The 18,761-nt window shown below is 35.3% G+C and overlaps 2 protein-coding genes across 2 annotated transcripts; one reads left to right on the forward strand and one right to left on the reverse strand.

The window, feature by feature from the left end:
• Positions 1 to 898: 898 nt before the first annotated feature.
• On the forward strand, positions 899 to 14,731 carry LOC110031557. Its single transcript, XM_020734806.1, has 3 exons — positions 899 to 1,636; positions 1,854 to 2,006; positions 14,105 to 14,731. The coding sequence occupies exons 1-3, from the start codon at positions 899 to 901 to the stop codon at positions 14,399 to 14,401; spliced, it is 1,188 nt and encodes a 395-aa protein (XP_020590465.1). The 3' UTR covers positions 14,402 to 14,731.
• On the reverse strand, positions 1,543 to 17,529 carry LOC110031725 (pentatricopeptide repeat-containing protein At4g14820). Its single transcript, XM_020735088.1, has 3 exons — positions 16,914 to 17,529; positions 15,113 to 16,735; positions 1,543 to 1,620 (listed from the first exon to the last, which is right to left on the reverse strand). Exons 1-2 carry the CDS (start codon positions 17,519 to 17,521, stop codon positions 15,142 to 15,144), a joined length of 2,202 nt encoding a protein of 733 aa, XP_020590747.1. The 5' UTR covers positions 17,522 to 17,529; the 3' UTR covers positions 1,543 to 1,620; positions 15,113 to 15,141.
• Between the last annotated feature and the right edge of the window lie 1,232 nt (positions 17,530 to 18,761).

Here is an 18,761-nt window from a genome sequence, read left to right on the forward strand (position 1 = left end):
TGTCTACAGCCTATTGTTTCTTGCCACCACCCACCAGCAATTGTCATTAAGCATTGTCGTTCCTACTGACCAAACACCATCATCATCCATTGTTCACAACTGAGTTCTATATTGTTTATTTTAAAACAAATTAAAAAAGTAAAATCATGCGCTTGCATTACATCTAACAATCCAACTCTAAAATATTTTCAAATATCTACAATATATTCTTTTTTACACTATATTTCTTTTCAATAAACCCAAAGACCCATTAATCAATTTGCTCTAACATTTTCACTGCATTTTGCAAAATATTTTTATTTCACCCGTACCATATAATTTGTTGGGTGTTAATTAGCATAACCAATACAAATCCTAAAAGAATGTCAGCACAGGAGGACATGGGAGAGAATTTATTAAAGGAGCCTATAATTTATTAAATTTACTCTAGAATGCCAGTGATATTCATATATATCACATAACTTTTATATATTTATGTATTTAACATCTAAATTTTAATATTTACTTACATGTTGTTCCTACAATTCCTCAATCAAAATAAATACATAAAAATATTTATCTCACTACCAAAAATTGATATTTATGATATATTTACACTATTTAAAGAATGATAGTTATATAAATAAATATCAAAATCTAGATATTAGATATATAAATACATATGGTATATGTGTAAATATCTCAATTTATAATTTACACCTCTCAAAATAAATGTAATAAATTTTATACTTTGAAACTTATTGAAGTAAAATAATATTACTATTAAAAAAAACTCCCATGCGGGGTCTCAGGTTCCGAACGTTGCAAAATTCCGAAATTCAAAAACTGGCAGACAAAGTAACCCTAACAGATTTGAACACAACAACAAAAATCCAGAGAGCGGAAAGGAGTTCGGAGGATGAAAAGCTCCAGTATTTCTTCCGGCGCCTCCTCAAAAACGCCGGCGAGCGCCTCCTCAAAACCGCCGGCGATCACTACGGCGGCGCCCTCCTTCACGGCCGCCGCTGCACGGCACCGTTCGGAAGGCCGAGCCGATAGCAGCAGCTACTTCCCTGGTTGCCGGAAGGAAACCAACTGCGACTGCAAAATCTGCTTAGCAAGCATCAATGCAACCCTAGACCTCATTCCCACCGGAAGCTCCATCACAAAAATCTCTTCTTTAGGCAAAAGAGCGGCGACTTCTGTAGGCAAAAGAGTGGCGACTTCTGTAGGCAAAAGAGCGGCGACACCTCCGCCGCGGCCGGTGATGGAACCTGCGACACCTCCGGCTACCCCCGACCACCTCATTCCAACTCAATCATTCTCCCTCACACCTCCCATTGAATCAACGGCTAAATCTCGGCCACATATTCGGGGAATTTCGGGTAATAAGGGCGGATTTTGTGTTCTAGGGCTTTGGAAACTGATGGTTTTTGCAGGGATTCTCTTCTTCGCAGCGGTAGAACTGAAGTTTGTAATGGAGGGATTTGGTCCTAAATTGACGATGGAAATGTTGGAGCAATTTGTAGAGGATTCTGGATGTCAAGCCGCGGATTTGAGAGCGAGGTTAAGGATTTTGGAGCTGAAGGTTGCAGAGGTCGTTGATGGAGGAGTCTTAAATTGCAGCTCTTTGAACACTGCCTGGAAAATGAAACAAGTAAATTTCTTTCTTGTTGATGTCATTCTTTTGTCTCAATTTGTCAAAATAAATAGATAAATTAAAAGGTTTCTCGTTTTGTTTGCATATACCACATACCAGTTGTTGAAACTTGTTTTTTGTGCAATGAAAATGTATCTCGATGCTTTAAAACTATCCTTAAAAGGCTCAAAGATTGCATTTTTCTGTTTCTTTCTCTGAAAATATTTTCTAACAGGCAGGTCGTCAGTTCTTCCACTTCAGATGCGTTGTATACGACTCCATGGCAGAGGAAGTGAGTGTCTGGGGAAGCCCTCTGCGAACATCTGGCCTGATCTCAACCGGGTTTTATTCTAGATCACTTGCGCTCCTTTCAGGAAAGATTACAGAGGTGCCTGTCTTTTTTTTCCGGAGCAATCTTTACATACACTCAATTCCTATGTTTTTACATATCTAACTCCTGAACTTTAATTTTTATATTTACACCACCCAAATTTTTTTATATCACATCAAAAATACCACCATTTTAACATTTCAAAAGGTAAAAAACACTTTTTCATGCATAGATAAGGTGATCTGTATGTAAAATTGAAGTTCAGGTGTTAAATAAGTAAATACATAGGAACTGAGAGGTATGTATGTAAATCTTCCTTTTAATGTAACTGTCTGATGTCATGTTATAGGTTAATGCTAAAGAGTATGAAAAATACGGCCTAAAATGGAGGGGAAAACATTCCATTGACTAGTTTGTTCTTACAATTAGCAGTATTAATAGGAATTTTAGTTCACTCAACTTCATTTAAGGCCATAATTTTCCTATTTTTCAGCATTACTTCCTGTTTATGTCTCGGGGAGGGGAGGGGACCCCGAAACGGTTAGTGCCAAGTGGGACAGAGGGGAGGGGACCCCTGACCGGTTTGTTCCAAGTGGGAGGAGGGTCAGTCGGCCCTCACTCTAGGCCTAGGGTTGTCGCCCACTCCTAATAGCAGCAATGATATTTTCATTTATTTGCTTGTATTAGGTTTAGGCCTTTATTTATTATAAATATATAGTTGTTTATTGTATTAGGGACTTTTTTGTTCATTTGTGAGTGTCTTCGCTCCCTTTGTGATTTTGAGGTGGGGATGAGTATGTATCTAATGTATTAAGTGGTGGCAATTGTATCTCTCCGTTGTTGGTGGTGATATCTCGAGTCTCTTTCCTTCATCAACTTTTTGGGTTGTGATTTCTGCATCTTGATCAGTTGTAATAGTAGGAAACTCTTGTATCCTATATCTTTTATTTAATTATTGTGTCTCGTCTTTGTTCTGGTTTTTTTTTTATCTCGGATTGCTTTCTTGGTTGTTCTTGTTTAATCTTCTACGACTCCCCTTCACCGGTATCATTTGATATCAAAGCTAGTCTAACATGAATTCCATCCTAGAGTTACCAAAATCCTCCCAAACCTAAACCCACCAAACCATGGCCAAATCTTGATGTAACCCTAATTTTCCCTTGTTGATTTTCAAGATTTGCAGCTCTAAATGTTTTTTTCCGCACCCTAGCTCCATACACCCTTTTTCATCTCTCAAACCTATACCCATCAAATTATAGCCAGAACTAATGCTAATTCCCCCTTACTGATTTTCAAAATCAGCAACCCCAAACATTTATTTTGCACCTTAAATCAATCCATACAGTCTCTTTCACCTTCAAACCTAATCTCACCAAATCATAGTCAAATCTTGACCTAACCCTAATTCTCCTTGTTAATTTTCAAAATAAGCAACCTTAAATAGTTTTAATGCATCCTAAATTAGTCTCATACACCCTCTTTCACATCACAAACCTAAACCCTAGTCATGTCATTGAGGAGACAAGTGTCTAAAGTTGAAGGGCCTCCAATCTTAGAAGATTACGACAACTCTACCACCATCAAAGCGGCCTGTTTGACGCCATATCATGAGAAGTCAGATGTTTCAATAGATGAGGTCGAAACTCCACCAACCCTTGTATGTTGATGCAAGGAGGTGACCCAAAACCTGTTTGTTTCAAGTGGGGGAGGGTCGGTAGGCCCTCTCTCTAGGGTTAGGGTTGTTGCCCACTCCTAATAACGACATGGTTATTTTATTCTGTTTCATTTTATTAGGTTTAGGTCCCTTATTGATCATAAATATGGTCATTTTTGTATTAGGGGAACTTTTTGCTCAATTGAGTTTTGTAAAGAACTGCGCTCCCTTTGTATTTCCCAGATGGGGATAAGTATGTATATCTATGGCGTTGGGTTGTGGCAACTGTATCCCTCCATTGTTGGTAGTGACATCTAGGGTCTCCTTTCTTCGCTAATCTTTCGAGTAGTGATTTTTATATCTTGATCGGTTGCAAGAGTAGGAAACTCTTGCATCTTGTACCTTTATTGATTAGTGCATCGCCTCTTTATTCTAGTTTTTTTTTTTTTTTTGTGAATTTTCTCTAAGCCCTTTTCTCCGAACTCAGTTACTTATAAGAGAAGTGCAGCGCATAAGAAGTTTAAGTGTCATCGCCATTTTTTTTTATCGGGCATATAATATAATATGTCAAAAATATAAGGCTCAATTCCTTAATGGCAATTTGAGCCAATCGAATCGATATTTTCAATTCTTGAATTTGTTTGATTTAAAATGGTTTTAAATGGTTTTCAATGCTTTGGTGTGAACTAATTTGTTATAAATTAATGAATCATTATTGTGTGGTATATAAAAAAGTGTAGGATCAATAAGCAAGTCAAATTGTGCATTTTGATTGTAACAAAACAAAACATTAAAATAATTTGCAAAATGATTACCCTCAATGTGTTAAACTAAATTAAAATAATATAAATAGAATAAAATCAAACATGCCAGGAGTCAATCATTCACTGCAAAAAGAGCAGAGTCACATATATATTCTTGCATTAACGCCCTCAAAATTATAAATTCAAATGAAGTAAATATGTAGTAAAGTACATAATGGTAACCTGGGACAAAAAGAGACGAGAAAAGTGTCAAATTGAAGGCTCAATTCCTTAATGGCAATTTGAGCCAATCGAATCAATATTTCAATTCTTGAATTTGTTTGATTTAAAATGGTTTTGAATGCTTTGGTATGAACTAATTTGTTATAAATTAATGAATCATTATCGCGAGGTATAGAAAAAAGTGTAGGATAAATGAGCAGGTCAAATTGTGCATTTTGATTATAACAAAACAAAACATTAAAATAATTTGCAAATTGATTGCCCTCAATGTGTTAAACTAAATTAAAATAGTATAAATAGAATAAAATCAAACATGTCGGAGGCAATCATTCACTGCAAAAAGAGCAGAGCCACATATATATTCCTGCATTAACGACCTCAAAATTATAAATTCAAATGAAGTAAATATGTAGTAAAGTACATAATGATAACCTGGGATAAAAAGAGGCAAGAAAAGTATCAAATTGAAATTAAAAAGTAAAACGTTGATATTAGTTAGGAAGGTATCAAAATGTTTTTTAGTGAACAATCTAAGCAATAATCATTTTTTAATGAAGCAAGTTATCCAATTAAAATTTATTTAAATCTTAAAGAGGTTGAAGAAATAAAAGACCCAAAGTCAGGGTAAAACTAGTCACACGTAGAAGGCATGAAGCCAAAGAGAAAGAACTTGGACAAACAATCATCAATTATCATAATCGGAATCTAAAAGTAGGATTTGAATGTGAAAGAGGAGTATTGTGGTGGTTGTTAGAGATTATGATGCACCAATGCTCATATTTGTTTTCAACCCAAAACTTTAAGCTTTCAAGTGAGGGTCAATCAGTTGATATTTTTATGCAAACTACTTTGTTAATACTCCAATTTGGGACTAAACCCAAACTCTCACATGTATTACCAATCTCATCACATGGACGTTTTCTCATTTGCCATCATCTTCATTCAATGAATTTTTTTTTTAACATCATTAAGTGTTATGCTCTAAAAGCCCAGTCAATCACATGTAGCCATTATAATAGTTGCACTCTTGAACCTTGCTCAACCATGTTTAAAAGCTATCAAAACCTATTAGAGCCATAAATCTCATTGACTAATCTAAGTAGAACCAAGGACTCAAGTCATTTATTAGGGAGTGAGCACAGTGAAAACAATCACGGGCCTGATACACTAGAAACAATTCATTTTTTGCTCAAAAATAGAAGCCCATAAATGAAGATCAATCACCTACTATTCCTATGCCAAACCAAAAGAGTTTATGAGACTGATTGAGGATTCAAGATGTTTATTAGGTTTAGGTGTTGTAGGTGAATAACAAAACAATTGTGAGCTCACTGCCATAAAATAGACAAAATATTAAACCTAAACTAAGTCGAAATAAAACAACCAATATAGTCAGTTTGATCAGGATTTTTGGATCAATCATCATTTTTGCACAGCCTTACATATAAGATAGTTAAGGTATATGAAATATTATTATGTAACTGTCATTTTTTATTGTCATGCCCAGTTTATAGTGTTCCTGCCATTGTGGAGCTTGGGTAAGGGCTTATTTAGATAACCTTATCCTTTACATTTTTGTTTTAACCATTCAATCTTAACTCTAAAAGTTATATCATTCTTCTTTATAGTAGATTCAAGATACTTAGTGTCCATACATAAATATTGTATTGCCTTCTAATAAAATTGAATGATAGTTTTTAACACATTCATTAAAATTATATGCCATATAATGTAAAGGTATGTATCAGGGCGCCTCTTTTTGAATATCCTTTGTAAGCATCTCCATAAATAATATTAAAAACATGGATTCAACATTGATCATTGATATAAACCAACTATAATTGAAAACTTTTGGATCACTTCATAATTACTTAATTGTACTAATGAGGGCTCCATCATATGTATATTTAACATTATCAACATATATGTGACATACATTTCTTAAAGAATACTGAGTTTTTATGATTTTAAATTATATAGACTCTCGGGGTAACATAAACATCGGAAGATCCTTTTTGTTTTATCTATACAACTCCAAAAAAAATCTTAGCATAATTTTTTTTTGCAGTAGTTATTTTTTGGCATGAAATCAAATTGGCTCTTTAAAATTAATGTTACTTTCTAAGTATATGTTTCATTACTTGCTCCAATATCTTCATTATATGATTTATACGTGTGACTCTTATGTAGTTATCACATCTTAAAGATTGAATTTATTCTTAAATATTAGTGTTAAAATGTTTCTCCTCTATTCATTTGGTATCCACTTAGTTTTTAGAATTTCATTAAAAAAGTTAGCCAAATCAATACAGTATCCCCATAATTGTCCACAATCGAGACATATATTTCCTACTTAAAGAACACCAAAAAAAAATTTATGGTGTTCATTTATATACACTCTTGGGGTTACAAAAACATGGGAAGATCATTTTTGTTTTATCTATACAATTCCAATAAAAAACTTAACTTAATTTTTTTTTCTATAGTAGCTATTTTTCGGCATGAAATCAAATTGACTCTTTGAAATTAATGTTACTTTCTAAGTATATGTTCCCTTACTTGCTCCCATATCTTCATTATATGATTCATACATTTAATTCCCATGTAGTTATCACGTCTTAAACATTCAATTTATTCTTAAATATTAGTGGTAAAATATTTCTTCTCTAATCATTTGGTATCCACTTAGTTTTTAGAATTCTATTAAAAAAATTGTTAACCAAATCAATACAGAATTCCCATAACTATCCACAATCGAGATACATGCCAAAATCAATTGTACCAACTACCTTTTATGTCCTTGAGGTTTTTATTTCCTTATAGAGATTAATGAGAAACTTAATCACATGGACATCAACAAATGTTAAGCTTCTGATTATGCATTCTTATATGGATGCTCCATAGCCTCAAACCCTCCACTTCTAATTTTATGTTTTAGGAGAATGTCAAAGGAATATGGGATTTCTTGGTTCTACCTACTTCTAGGGTAGTAATTTTTCTCAAGCATACATTTTACCGAGACTTCTCATTTCAATGTAAAAATTTATTTAGAAGCACATCAATTTTTTGTAGGGAATATAAAGTTAACTTCTTTGATATCTCTTTTTAAGTTTTAACCATTTAATGTTTTTTCTTGGTAGGAAGGAAAAAAAAAAAAAAATTTGGGTCAAACTCCTCAATAGTCTTTATCCATCCCTATAATTTGTTCAGCCTCAATTTATGGTTGACTTTGTATTCTCCAAAATCTCTGAGTGCTCGCTCTCAAAATCTTCGAGTCATAAAATTATCTACATTGTCTTTTTCTGAGCACGATCAAACTACTCCTAAGTTTTGTTGTTGTAATACAAGGTGGTTGAGGTACCGCGGATGAATAATAGGAAAAAAAAAACTTAAGCATTCCCCAACAGCTCAACATGTCTTCATCATAGCTTTTATCATATTCAAAAAGTTCGATGGTTCGGTATCTCTTATTGAAGAATAACATAATGAACTACCTAATGCTCCCATGTGGTATTAGCCTCTAGCGAATCTTCTCACATGATATGGTATTTGAAAGTTATTTTCATCTCATATCATGGCAATATTCTCACATTTCGTTATTGTTGATGGATCATCCTCCCTTGTCTCTGAAGATAAGTTTATTGAGTCCTCTCCTTCTTAACTTTAAATAATGTTTTGTATGTTCACAATTTTCTATCAACCTTTTATACAAGATGTCAAAGTTAGAGACACTTACTATTTTATCAATGATACTTCTACGGCATCATCCTTCTCCATTTCACTTATTAATGACATCTTCTTGGCCATCCTCCTAACCAATTTTGTGGTTTTATACTTGTTCTAACTTCTTTTCCTAATTTGATGCATCTTCCATTGTAAGGCTTGTGAATGTAGCGAACACGACTGATCAGCTCTTTGATATGTCTAGTTTATGTCTAGTAGTACATCATTTAACAATTCATCCTAATATATGAGGATCAAACTCTATGTTCACTCACTTAGATATTATTTAATATTTTTATTTTATAAATGACCAGTTTGGGTTACATGAATTTATTTGTTGAAAAATCAATTAGAAGTGCTTTTTATATTCAAGCAGAAGAAGAAAGTTCAATTGCTTAATGAAATTGAACTTATTTGAACAGATGACGCTCCTACATATATGCAATATCAATTTCATCAGTTTTGTGTTGATAACAAAATTATACATCAGTCGTCTTATTCTTTATGCATTTGATTAAAACAATATTCTCTTGTTATTTGTTTAATCAATTGTGTAACATCCATTATTTTAGGTGGTGACTATCCATTTTCGCTCATTTATCAACATGCACTTTTTTTTGTCTTTTTTTAAATCTTCGATTATATATATTTTTATCAATTATCTTCATGCAAAACAAATTCTCCTCTTATGTAACTAAATATATCTTTCTAGGCTATCTTCAAACTAAGAGAAGTTATCAATGCTATAATCTATTGATAAATTAACAAGTTTTACATTGATGCCCCTTTCTTAAGGCTTTCCCCTATTACTCTCCTGTTATATGCCCTATCACATCTCTATGATTATTCCATTTCCATCCAATGCTCTCGAGTTTGCTTTAGCTCCGTTGGAGGTTTATTATACTCACCGATCTCATCTACCTCCTCAAGTAACTCATTTTACTAAGGATGAGCATCCACCAAAATCAAAGCCCTGAAATACCCAATTGATAATTGCTCTGTATAAAATTGCACGTCATTGCCTTGACTACCCATTAAGTTTTTTATTGTCCTTTAATCATTTATCCCCCTTCCTTTCATTAAGTTGCCTTTATTCTTTTATGTTGACATTCTCATATCCCTTTGCTCATTTATCTACATCTCCTCATTGATTTAGTGTATTCCCATGCGTCCTTATTGAGTTCTATTCGATCCTAATTAGAAGTATGCCATGGATGTTGAAATGGGTACATTTCTACATCTTCATACTTGGCATCCAGTTGCGCCCTCATATAGGTTAAATCATTTCATGTAACTCCACTCTTCTTGTTGAATTTCATCCAAAAGGATTTCTTCACTACTAAAACGCTCATTTGGTTCTCAAAGGTTATACATGATAGTATATGGCATTCACTACTTCAAAACCTTATCCCTAATAACTCAGCTCAATTTTGTTCATCTTCTTATCTGTGTTGCCTTAATCAAGGATGTACCCTTAATCCAACAATAGGTCAACAATGTTTTTCTTCTATGGGGATTTCTCTAAATTTATTATATGAAAAAACATTTGGGATATGTTGCTTAGGAGGTCAACAATGCCTTTTTTCTATTGGGATTTCTCTAAACTTATTTCTACGAAGAAACATTTGGGATATGTTGCTTAGGGGTGTCTAACATCCAAACACATTGAAAAGCTATATAGGGCTTAAAACAAAAATCCTCATTTGGTTCGCCAAGCTTTTAATATTGATCTCGGTCTTTAGAGTAGAATAACCGATCATTTTGTCTTCATCTGACATTCTTTTTTCGGCATTAGCAATCCTCTTTGTGGCATAATAATAACATTCTTCTCATTTAGAATGATGCTTCCAACATTAATGTAATAAAACATCATTTTCAGAAAGCATTCTTCTACATTCTTGGCATCGAGTTTACATAAAATAAGGAAGTTGTTTCTCTCTCACAAAGGAAATATTTATAGACCTTAAAGAAATTATTCTTTGGTGCATTTCACGTCATCTCTCCCATGAATTATCTGTTATCAGTCAATAATGATGAAAAATTTAAAGATGCTTCTTACTAGAAACTAGTGGTTTGCAAATCTATCTCACTATCATTTGAACTAATATATTCTTTAATGTTGGTATGTTTAGTCAACATATGCAAAAGTTAAAGAGGAAGCATGGTGTGTCACGACGCGGCTTGGGGTTTGAAATTTTTCAAGACTGAAACCAATGGTCAAACAATAATAATCAAATTTTTTATAACTAATATTTAATTATCCCCAAACAAAATGAAAGTATCACTACAAATTTAAAAATTAAATTAAACAAATGGTAAATTTGCCTAACTTGGGTTGTCCACGCCTTTTATAGATATTTCCTACTCTATTATTCATCTTCACACAAAAGCTTAACCATGAAAAGTTAATTTAAAACAATGATGAGCTACAAAAGTCAATGAATACATCTACTTCTAAACTACAATAACGTAATAAAAAAATAATATGCATGTTGATCATAATTAATATAAATCAATATAAAAAGATTAGATTGTTTTTTTTCTAGATATGATCATTATCATTCGCACTAGTTTAAAACATTCAATGTATTTTATCATATCAATAGTATATATATATTATTTTATTTCTATAAAATCAACACAAGAGCATCATGTAAAACTTAAAGGGGCATCAATATCAATGACATTTTTTATTTACCGACACGAGTATCTTAACATTTTCTCACTATTACCATAAAGTGGTGAAATTCATAATAGTCAACATTTACATAGAATCACTCTATGTAGCTCATATCATTCATATATTTATCAAATTTCATTCGATATAATTTATATACCTTTAAACAGTGCATAATAGTAGTATTTCTAAAAATATATTTTCATTACATTGATATGACCAACAACTAAAAGAGCGTATAAATCAAAGTAAAATCACATAATTAAGTTTTTGAAACTATCAATGAATTCAATTTAGAAGAAATAAAAAAACTAGCATAGCTTAGAAATAAGAGTAATCATCTCAATGTCGTATAATTTACTTTTAGATTTTCAATCTTTTACTCTGACTTCGACTTATTCAATTTGATACCTATAGAAAAAATTCACAATAACAAATTCAATGCTCAAATGGTTATTTTATGCCTATAACAACATTCATTTTTCTAATTTAATATATACTAATCCACTTAAATCCTAACATCCCAATTTCTATTCATCCACTTAAATCCTAACATCCCAATTTCTATTCATTTACTTATTTAAATTTCATTTTATTTAATTAATGATTGTAATAGTTTTAAATTTTAAATTGACATTGTTTTAATTAGATTATTAATCATTTAATTTTTGCACTTATTTCATTATCTTTATTTAATCTAATCTTATTTTAACATACCCTATTCTAGTTTAAATCTCTCATTCATAATAAATAGTTGCTAATTATATCCTTAACTTTGATCAAGTTGTTAATATTATTTATCTATTATTACTTTCATAATTATTATAGTTAAACAACTGATTAATAATTCATAAAGTTTTATTATTAACTTAATAACACTTTTAAATTAAAACAATTTATATAATTAAAAACATAAAACCCAAATATTATCATTTACCTTATGAAGCTCGGCTCTTTCCCAATCCCTATGATGCATCAAGTCACTTCCCTTTTCTTCTTCCTCTTCGTGTTAGGTCCCCAAACACACAAAAAAGCATGCAGGACTTCAGCTTCGGCACTCGCAGGTGAGTCTTCCTTTTCCTTCTCCTTATCTCGCACGACACAACTCATCTCCTCCTCCATACGAGATACACGAGTGCTTCTTCTTCCGCACACGGCTTCTACTCATTGTCGATTCCTTTCCTTCACTCAAATACGACGTTGTCTCCAAAGCAGACCTCAATTCCTTCGATCATAAGGGCATAGTGCCCCAATAACGACCAAACACACATGTAAATGACAAACACATACAGAGTATAATGCACCGTGCAAGCAAACAAACAAACACTAATGCACATGTGAAACATGCACTATGCAAATGATCAGTTGGGGTTGTCGGTTGGACCTAAGTGATCGGTTGACCTGGTTGGGGGGCCAGTCGAACCAAAACGGTCGACAGAGTCGGGCCGGCCGGTAGGACCAAAGTGGTCGGTTGCCAGGGCCGGGGTGGCCGGTCGGACCAAAATGATCGGTCGACCAGGTCGGGGTTTCCAGTTGAGGCAAAAGTGATGTCCACCGAGTCGGGGTGGCCAGTCAAGGCAGAAAGTGATGTCGACCAGGTCGGGCGGCTGGTCGAGATAGAAAGTGATGTTGACCGGGTCGGGACGGTCGATCGAGGCAGAAAGTGATGCTGATGGGGCTGGAGCGACGATCGCTGCAGAAAGTTTGATGCATGAAATGTAACATGATATGGTGCAAATGATTACAAACAATAGTGAGTCATACTCATGCTAAAGATCTCACATAGGCACCTAAGATTTAGCACTTGGATGTGCGGCATAACTGACTCCTGCTTTGGCAAGGTGTGTGGGGAGTTTCACCTTCGGGTCCCTATAAGGGAACTCCCCACAATGTTGCGTGATGGGCTAGTTACAAAGATTTTCTTATATCACAACTCCCGTTATTTTGTAAGGTGAGGTAGCTACAAATTTTTTCTCACTTTACAAAATCCAAGCATCCCAACCCTTCCAAGGAAAGTTTCGGAATGACAAAGCAATGGGAAATTGGGATTCCAACCCGCTAAGATTTATATCTAAGGTTTGCAACAGGAAATCGGTCGGCTCCGCAAGGGGTTTGGCTACGCACGTGATTCCTAACCTAGGGCTTGTTTAGGGAATCAACGGTTAATTCAATGGAATGTGGCTTGTCTCTACTTGCTTCTCAGGGCGTTGAAGTTGTTCCAGTTCAAAATGGGGGTTTTGTTTCTCCCTATAAGTATAAAACACTTGCATCCCTTGCCTCCCCATTCGTAACGCTTGAGTTATGTCGATATAATCAATCATTACACTATGAGGGTGGCTTAAGATTTTTTATATACATAAAAAAATCTTTGTGGCTTTAAGATTCTTGATATACATAAAAAATCTTCAAGGAAAAGTTAAAGTTTATAATAAACATACTATTTAAGAATTGAAAATGTCTGATGCTAATTATGTTAAATCTATTAAGCATGGGAAGTCCACCTAATGATGCCGTTTCTTTGTGTGCGTAAATCACATATCATAGAGGAGTATGAAATAGACTATTGTAATTGGATCTAGTTGAGTTCAGTATAGGTTCATGATTCATGCGACTTAAAACTCTTGCAGAAGAATTTGGTTTCCCTATATCTCATCCTATGATTTTTAATTGTGATAATCAGTCAATATTGTTATCAATGTTATCTTCCCTGAATATATTAAGCATGTTGAAGTGGATTGTCATTTCATCAGAGGTATCATCTTTTAAAAAATACTATATAACTCAGCATATCTTCAACGAATATCAATTAGTAAATAAAATCTCCCATTTTTTTCCAGCATTTGTATCAAACTAGAATACATTAATATGTAAGCTGTATTTAGTGAGGAAGTTTAATAATAGGAAAATGCTAAATTAGAAAAGAATACTAAAGTAGATTAGAAATATTTTATGGTTGTAATATAACCTCTTTATTTTCTTCTTTCTATGCTCACTCTCTTTCCATATACAAGTCCTTGTATTTGTCATCTTCTCAACAGTCATCTTCTCAACAAAGCTAAGACAGAAAATGCCTATACGATCAGTTTTATCATCATTTGTTGTTTTTGTTGATCAGTGGTCCGATGGGAAGCTGGACGCAATCTCTAGAACTGGAAATGGAAGCTCATGGACCTTGCAGAGACGGATGACTGTAGCCATGCAGTTGGAAGGTAATACTTGGGTTGTAGAGTATAAGAGGAGGGCAATGTTTGAGGATTGGAAAATGCTTCCAGCCGCATTGGACGTGCTCCGATTGAGATTCATTAAGATGTTTAATCTAATGAAGCAGCAAACTTCGAGACTTCTAACCCTTGGTTCTATTTCTCATGCTTTCTACCCCCCTGAAGATAGTAATTTAATGCACCCAACATAGGGGAGAGGATATTTCGGAGGTCTCATTTCTTATGAGAATTTTGTTCTGAAATTTTCAGATTTTGTAGCAGGTATCATTACATTCTAAAGCTCTGTAAGACAAGGGTTGATGATATATTTTTCCTTTGATTTTAGCAATGGTTTTACTTTACAGCAGGTCTCTAGCGTTCAGTAAGCTGTGCTGCTATATTGGGTCTGAATACATGTTATGATTTCATATGCTAGAACTTATGGCTTGCGCTTTAATGAATAGTGTTAGTTGGCTTAGAACTGATTTGATGGGCATATATAGCAATTTGATGATTTCAAATCTTTATTGTAGTATTATATAACTATAGTTAGGAAGATGTACATACATACTACTTAATTACTATGTATGTACATATGTACCACTTATACTTTAATTTTCACATATATTCCACCTTGCTTATGTAAGCTTTGGGTCGTATAAATGTAAACACGTAGGAATTCAGTGGTATGTATGTAAACGCCCCTATAATTAATGGATTAGCATCTACCATATTTTACTTGTATCTACACCTAACTTTATATTAATTAAGTGCTTCAACCAACGTTATTTAACTAATTGCATCACTATATATTGATGCATGATCACAAGCACTGTGGAATGGCCCAGTCAAATATTGACAAAAAGAAAATTTTATACAAAAAAGAGTTGTGGAAATTAAATGTACAAATAAATTAGCTTTACCGTATCATACACCAGTGCATGGTGAAAATTCACCAGAATTCTCTACATGAGCAATTGCCATCCATGAAGTGGTGAAACCGAGTTCTATCTCTCAAAATAATTTCCCTTTTATAAACTATTGATGCCAGCTTCATAAAAGAGTGGCAATCCCTGCAAACCCTAAGATTCTTCGCTATGCGAATGCATGAGCCCGGATTCAAACCAATAAGCCCGAATGAGAGGGCCAATTTTTCACTATGTAAGAGAATAGCTGCCCTCTTCTCATCCTCCTCCAGATTGAGCAGCACACTCCCAATATCAGGAAAATAGCCTGCAACTTCCAATGCCTTCACTACCTCATCTAACTTGTCATAGATCTCAGCAGACCTCGAATGGGAGTCATCTCCCGCCAGAAACTCATGCACTTCACCATCCATTTCAATCCAACTGTACCCTTTCTCCTTAGGAACAGCCCTGTCTTTCATCAACCTCCTCACCTCTTCAACTTTCTCCCATCGATTAGCTTTTGCATAAATGTTAGACAGAAGGACATAAGCGCCATCATGCCCTGGGTCAAGCTCCAAAAGTTTCTTCGCTGCAAGTTTGCCCAGCACAATATTTCCATGGATCTGGCACGCCCACAGAAGTGACCCCCACTCCACCACATTTGGTTGAAAAGGCATGGATTCTATGAGCTCATGTGCTTCTTGAAGCAGCTTTGCTCTGCCAAGAAGATCTACCAAGCAGCCATAATGTTCATGCTTTGGCTCAATCCCATGCTCATGAATCATCATCTTGAACATACATCGTCCCTCTTCAACCATACCAGAATGACTACAAGCGTAGAGCAGACCCACAAAAGTCACACCATTGGGCTCAAATCCCATGGCCTTCATCTCATTAAAAAGTTCTAGTGCAGACCTCCCCTCCCCATGCATGGCAAGCCCAGTGATCATGGTGGTCCAAGTAATAACATTTCTTTGAGGAAGCTTTTCAAAAATTGTTTGAGCCATTTCCAAGCTTCCACACTTGGCGTACATGTCAATGAGAGCATTATTGACCGATACAATGCCGTCAAAACCATTCTTGTTGGCATAGATGTGAATCCATCTTGCAAGATCAATGGCACCCAGATGAGAACAGGCTGAAATAACACTTAAAATTGTGATATTGTCTGGATTCATTCCACTTGCCGACATACCATTAAATAGTTTAAGAGCCTCCACCGGTTGCTCGCTCTCAACATAACCTGAAATCATGGCGCTCCAACAAATAAGGTCCTTCTCGTGCATTCGATCGAATATTGAGCGTGCAATTTCAATCTTTCCAAGCTTGGAGTAGCCAAAGATCATGGCTGTTGAAGCCACAAGGTTTTTGTGAGACATCTGATCATACAAGTTTTGAGCAGTGCTCATTGAGTTGCAGTTGCAGTACATTGTAATGAGTGCACTTTGAATGTGATCATCAATCTTGATTTTAGATTCAGTCATGAATGAGTGAACTTTTTTGCCAAAGGACAGATTTCCAGTGCGCCCGCAGGCTGTGATGATGGTGGAAAGAACCACATTGTCAGGGACAAAACCAGAGTTTCTCATGGCTTCAAAAAGCATCAGCGTGTCATCGTACTGCCCAGCCTGGTAGTAGCTGGAGGGGGAACAAAGCAATAAGTTGGTCAATTAGCTTAGAGCAGACTTAAAAAAAAAGGATAAATTTGGTAGCGTTCATTGACTCAAAAGTTCAGAAACAAGATTTCAGATATGCAGTCTTCATATACGAAACAGTAAATTTCAACATCCAATGGAGCATTAGAAACCACTCTTACCAGTCCAGCATTACGTTCCAAGCGACCACGTCCTTGTATAGCATTCTATCAAACACCTTGCGGGCATCTTCCACCATTCCACCAGCCGCATAGGCTCCTGCAAGCGATGTCTGAATGAACGGATCCGACAGAAACCCCAATTTCAGAACAAGCCCATGAGCCTCCCTCCGTGCAGCAACACCATCCCCGCCGTTAAATTTAGCAGCAGCGCTAAGCAACGTTGGAAACATAAACCGGTCAACCTCAACTTCCGAACGCCGAATGCAAGCGTAGGCAATGAGAGCTCGGCGAGGGCCATCGGGGGCGCGAGAGAAGGTACGGAGTGCGCGGTGACATATGCGTGTGTCGAGATGTGGGGAGTGGAGGAACACGGTGAGGATGTAGTCGAGAGACGGAGGGGAAGAAAAGGGAAAAGAGAGGAGTTTAGACAGGAGAAAGGAGAAGGAATTGTCATGGCCTGAGCGCAGGACCTGAGCGTGGAGTTGCTTGAACTGATGGATGGTGGTGGGACAAATGCTGATGGGAAGCAGAAGATGGTGGCGATGGTCTGCTATCGCCGGCGATGGAAGAGAGTTGGCGGAGAGTGGAGGTTTGGTAACTGTCTGCATTTTCTTTCTGCGGGGTTGGGGGCGGGGGGGATGGGGAAATAGGAGAATTGGCGATATTTGGTAAGCAAAGGTGTAATTCTGGTCAGCAGTTCCAGTTTGGGTCCAGTTTGAAAATGGCTCAACTCAATCGGGTCAATCAGAATTCGACTCAAATTTCCGTGCTTATTCAAGTTATTTTTAGATTTTCAGGTTTAACATGGACCCAAACCAATCCGAATAATAAACGGGTTGAATTTGATTATCCAACCCAACTAGAAAAATATTTGAGTTAATCCTAACTTGTATTTTTTTAGCCGGGTTTGATTTGTGTTGGTGTGTCACGTCAATTTTTGACACCCCTATTGGCATGGATGTTTTAAGCACTTCGTGACTCACCGATTTTAAGTGAGCTAAGCAGGCTAGTGCCAGCTCAAGCTGAGCTTTGATAGGTGGTTTGTGGCTCTTGATTCGAAATCTAAACTCCATAAACTAATTAATCAAACTCAGTATTCAAACTCAAGTCATCCAAGGCTCCATTTAATTTAAAATAATATTAATATAAAATAAATTTAAATATATTATAATTTAATTTTTTTATTTTTTAATTATTAAAAGTATTTAAATTTGTTGAATTCTAAATTGTCTATGAATCACATCTCAATGATTATATTATCGAAAAGAAAAGAGAAAAAAATTAGCAACATAACATATTATCTTTTAGTTATTTCTTATAAAATGTTCTTCATATTTACACGGAAGATGGTACAATATATGATATTATATTTTGCCCCTACTTTAATTAGGTTGTTATTAGATATTTTAGGTATTTTACATATATTAGTCTATCCCTTGATGGTCCTATGCCTTAGTTGGCTTCGGCTCGGTAAGGCCAGTTCGTTCAGCATGATTGAGTAGGCGCAACCGGTCGGCTGGATTTTGATTAGCTTTGTGTCAGCAAGATTGGCTCGGCTGACTAAACTTTATCAATGGGTTGATTTGTTTTAACCATCAACCCCTAATCCCTAGATGAGGAGTTTTTGTCGGTAAAACAAGATTAGATTATCAAGCGGAGAGTGAATCAATGGAACTTAATAGATTGCTCATTCCTTGAAGAGGGACGTATTTTAGGATGATTGTGAGGCTATGTTACATCTCCAATTACTGGTCCCTAATGAGGAACATTGGGAGCGTCCGTAGGATGACTGGCGATGGGAAAGAATAGGATGCTTTCCTTGGGTTGGATCTGTCGAGAGGCAGGTTG

This window comes from Phalaenopsis equestris, unplaced genomic scaffold (assembly GCF_001263595.1).
Source record: "Phalaenopsis equestris unplaced genomic scaffold, ASM126359v1 Scaffold000840, whole genome shotgun sequence".
Lineage (NCBI taxonomy): Eukaryota > Viridiplantae > Streptophyta > Magnoliopsida > Asparagales > Orchidaceae > Phalaenopsis > Phalaenopsis equestris.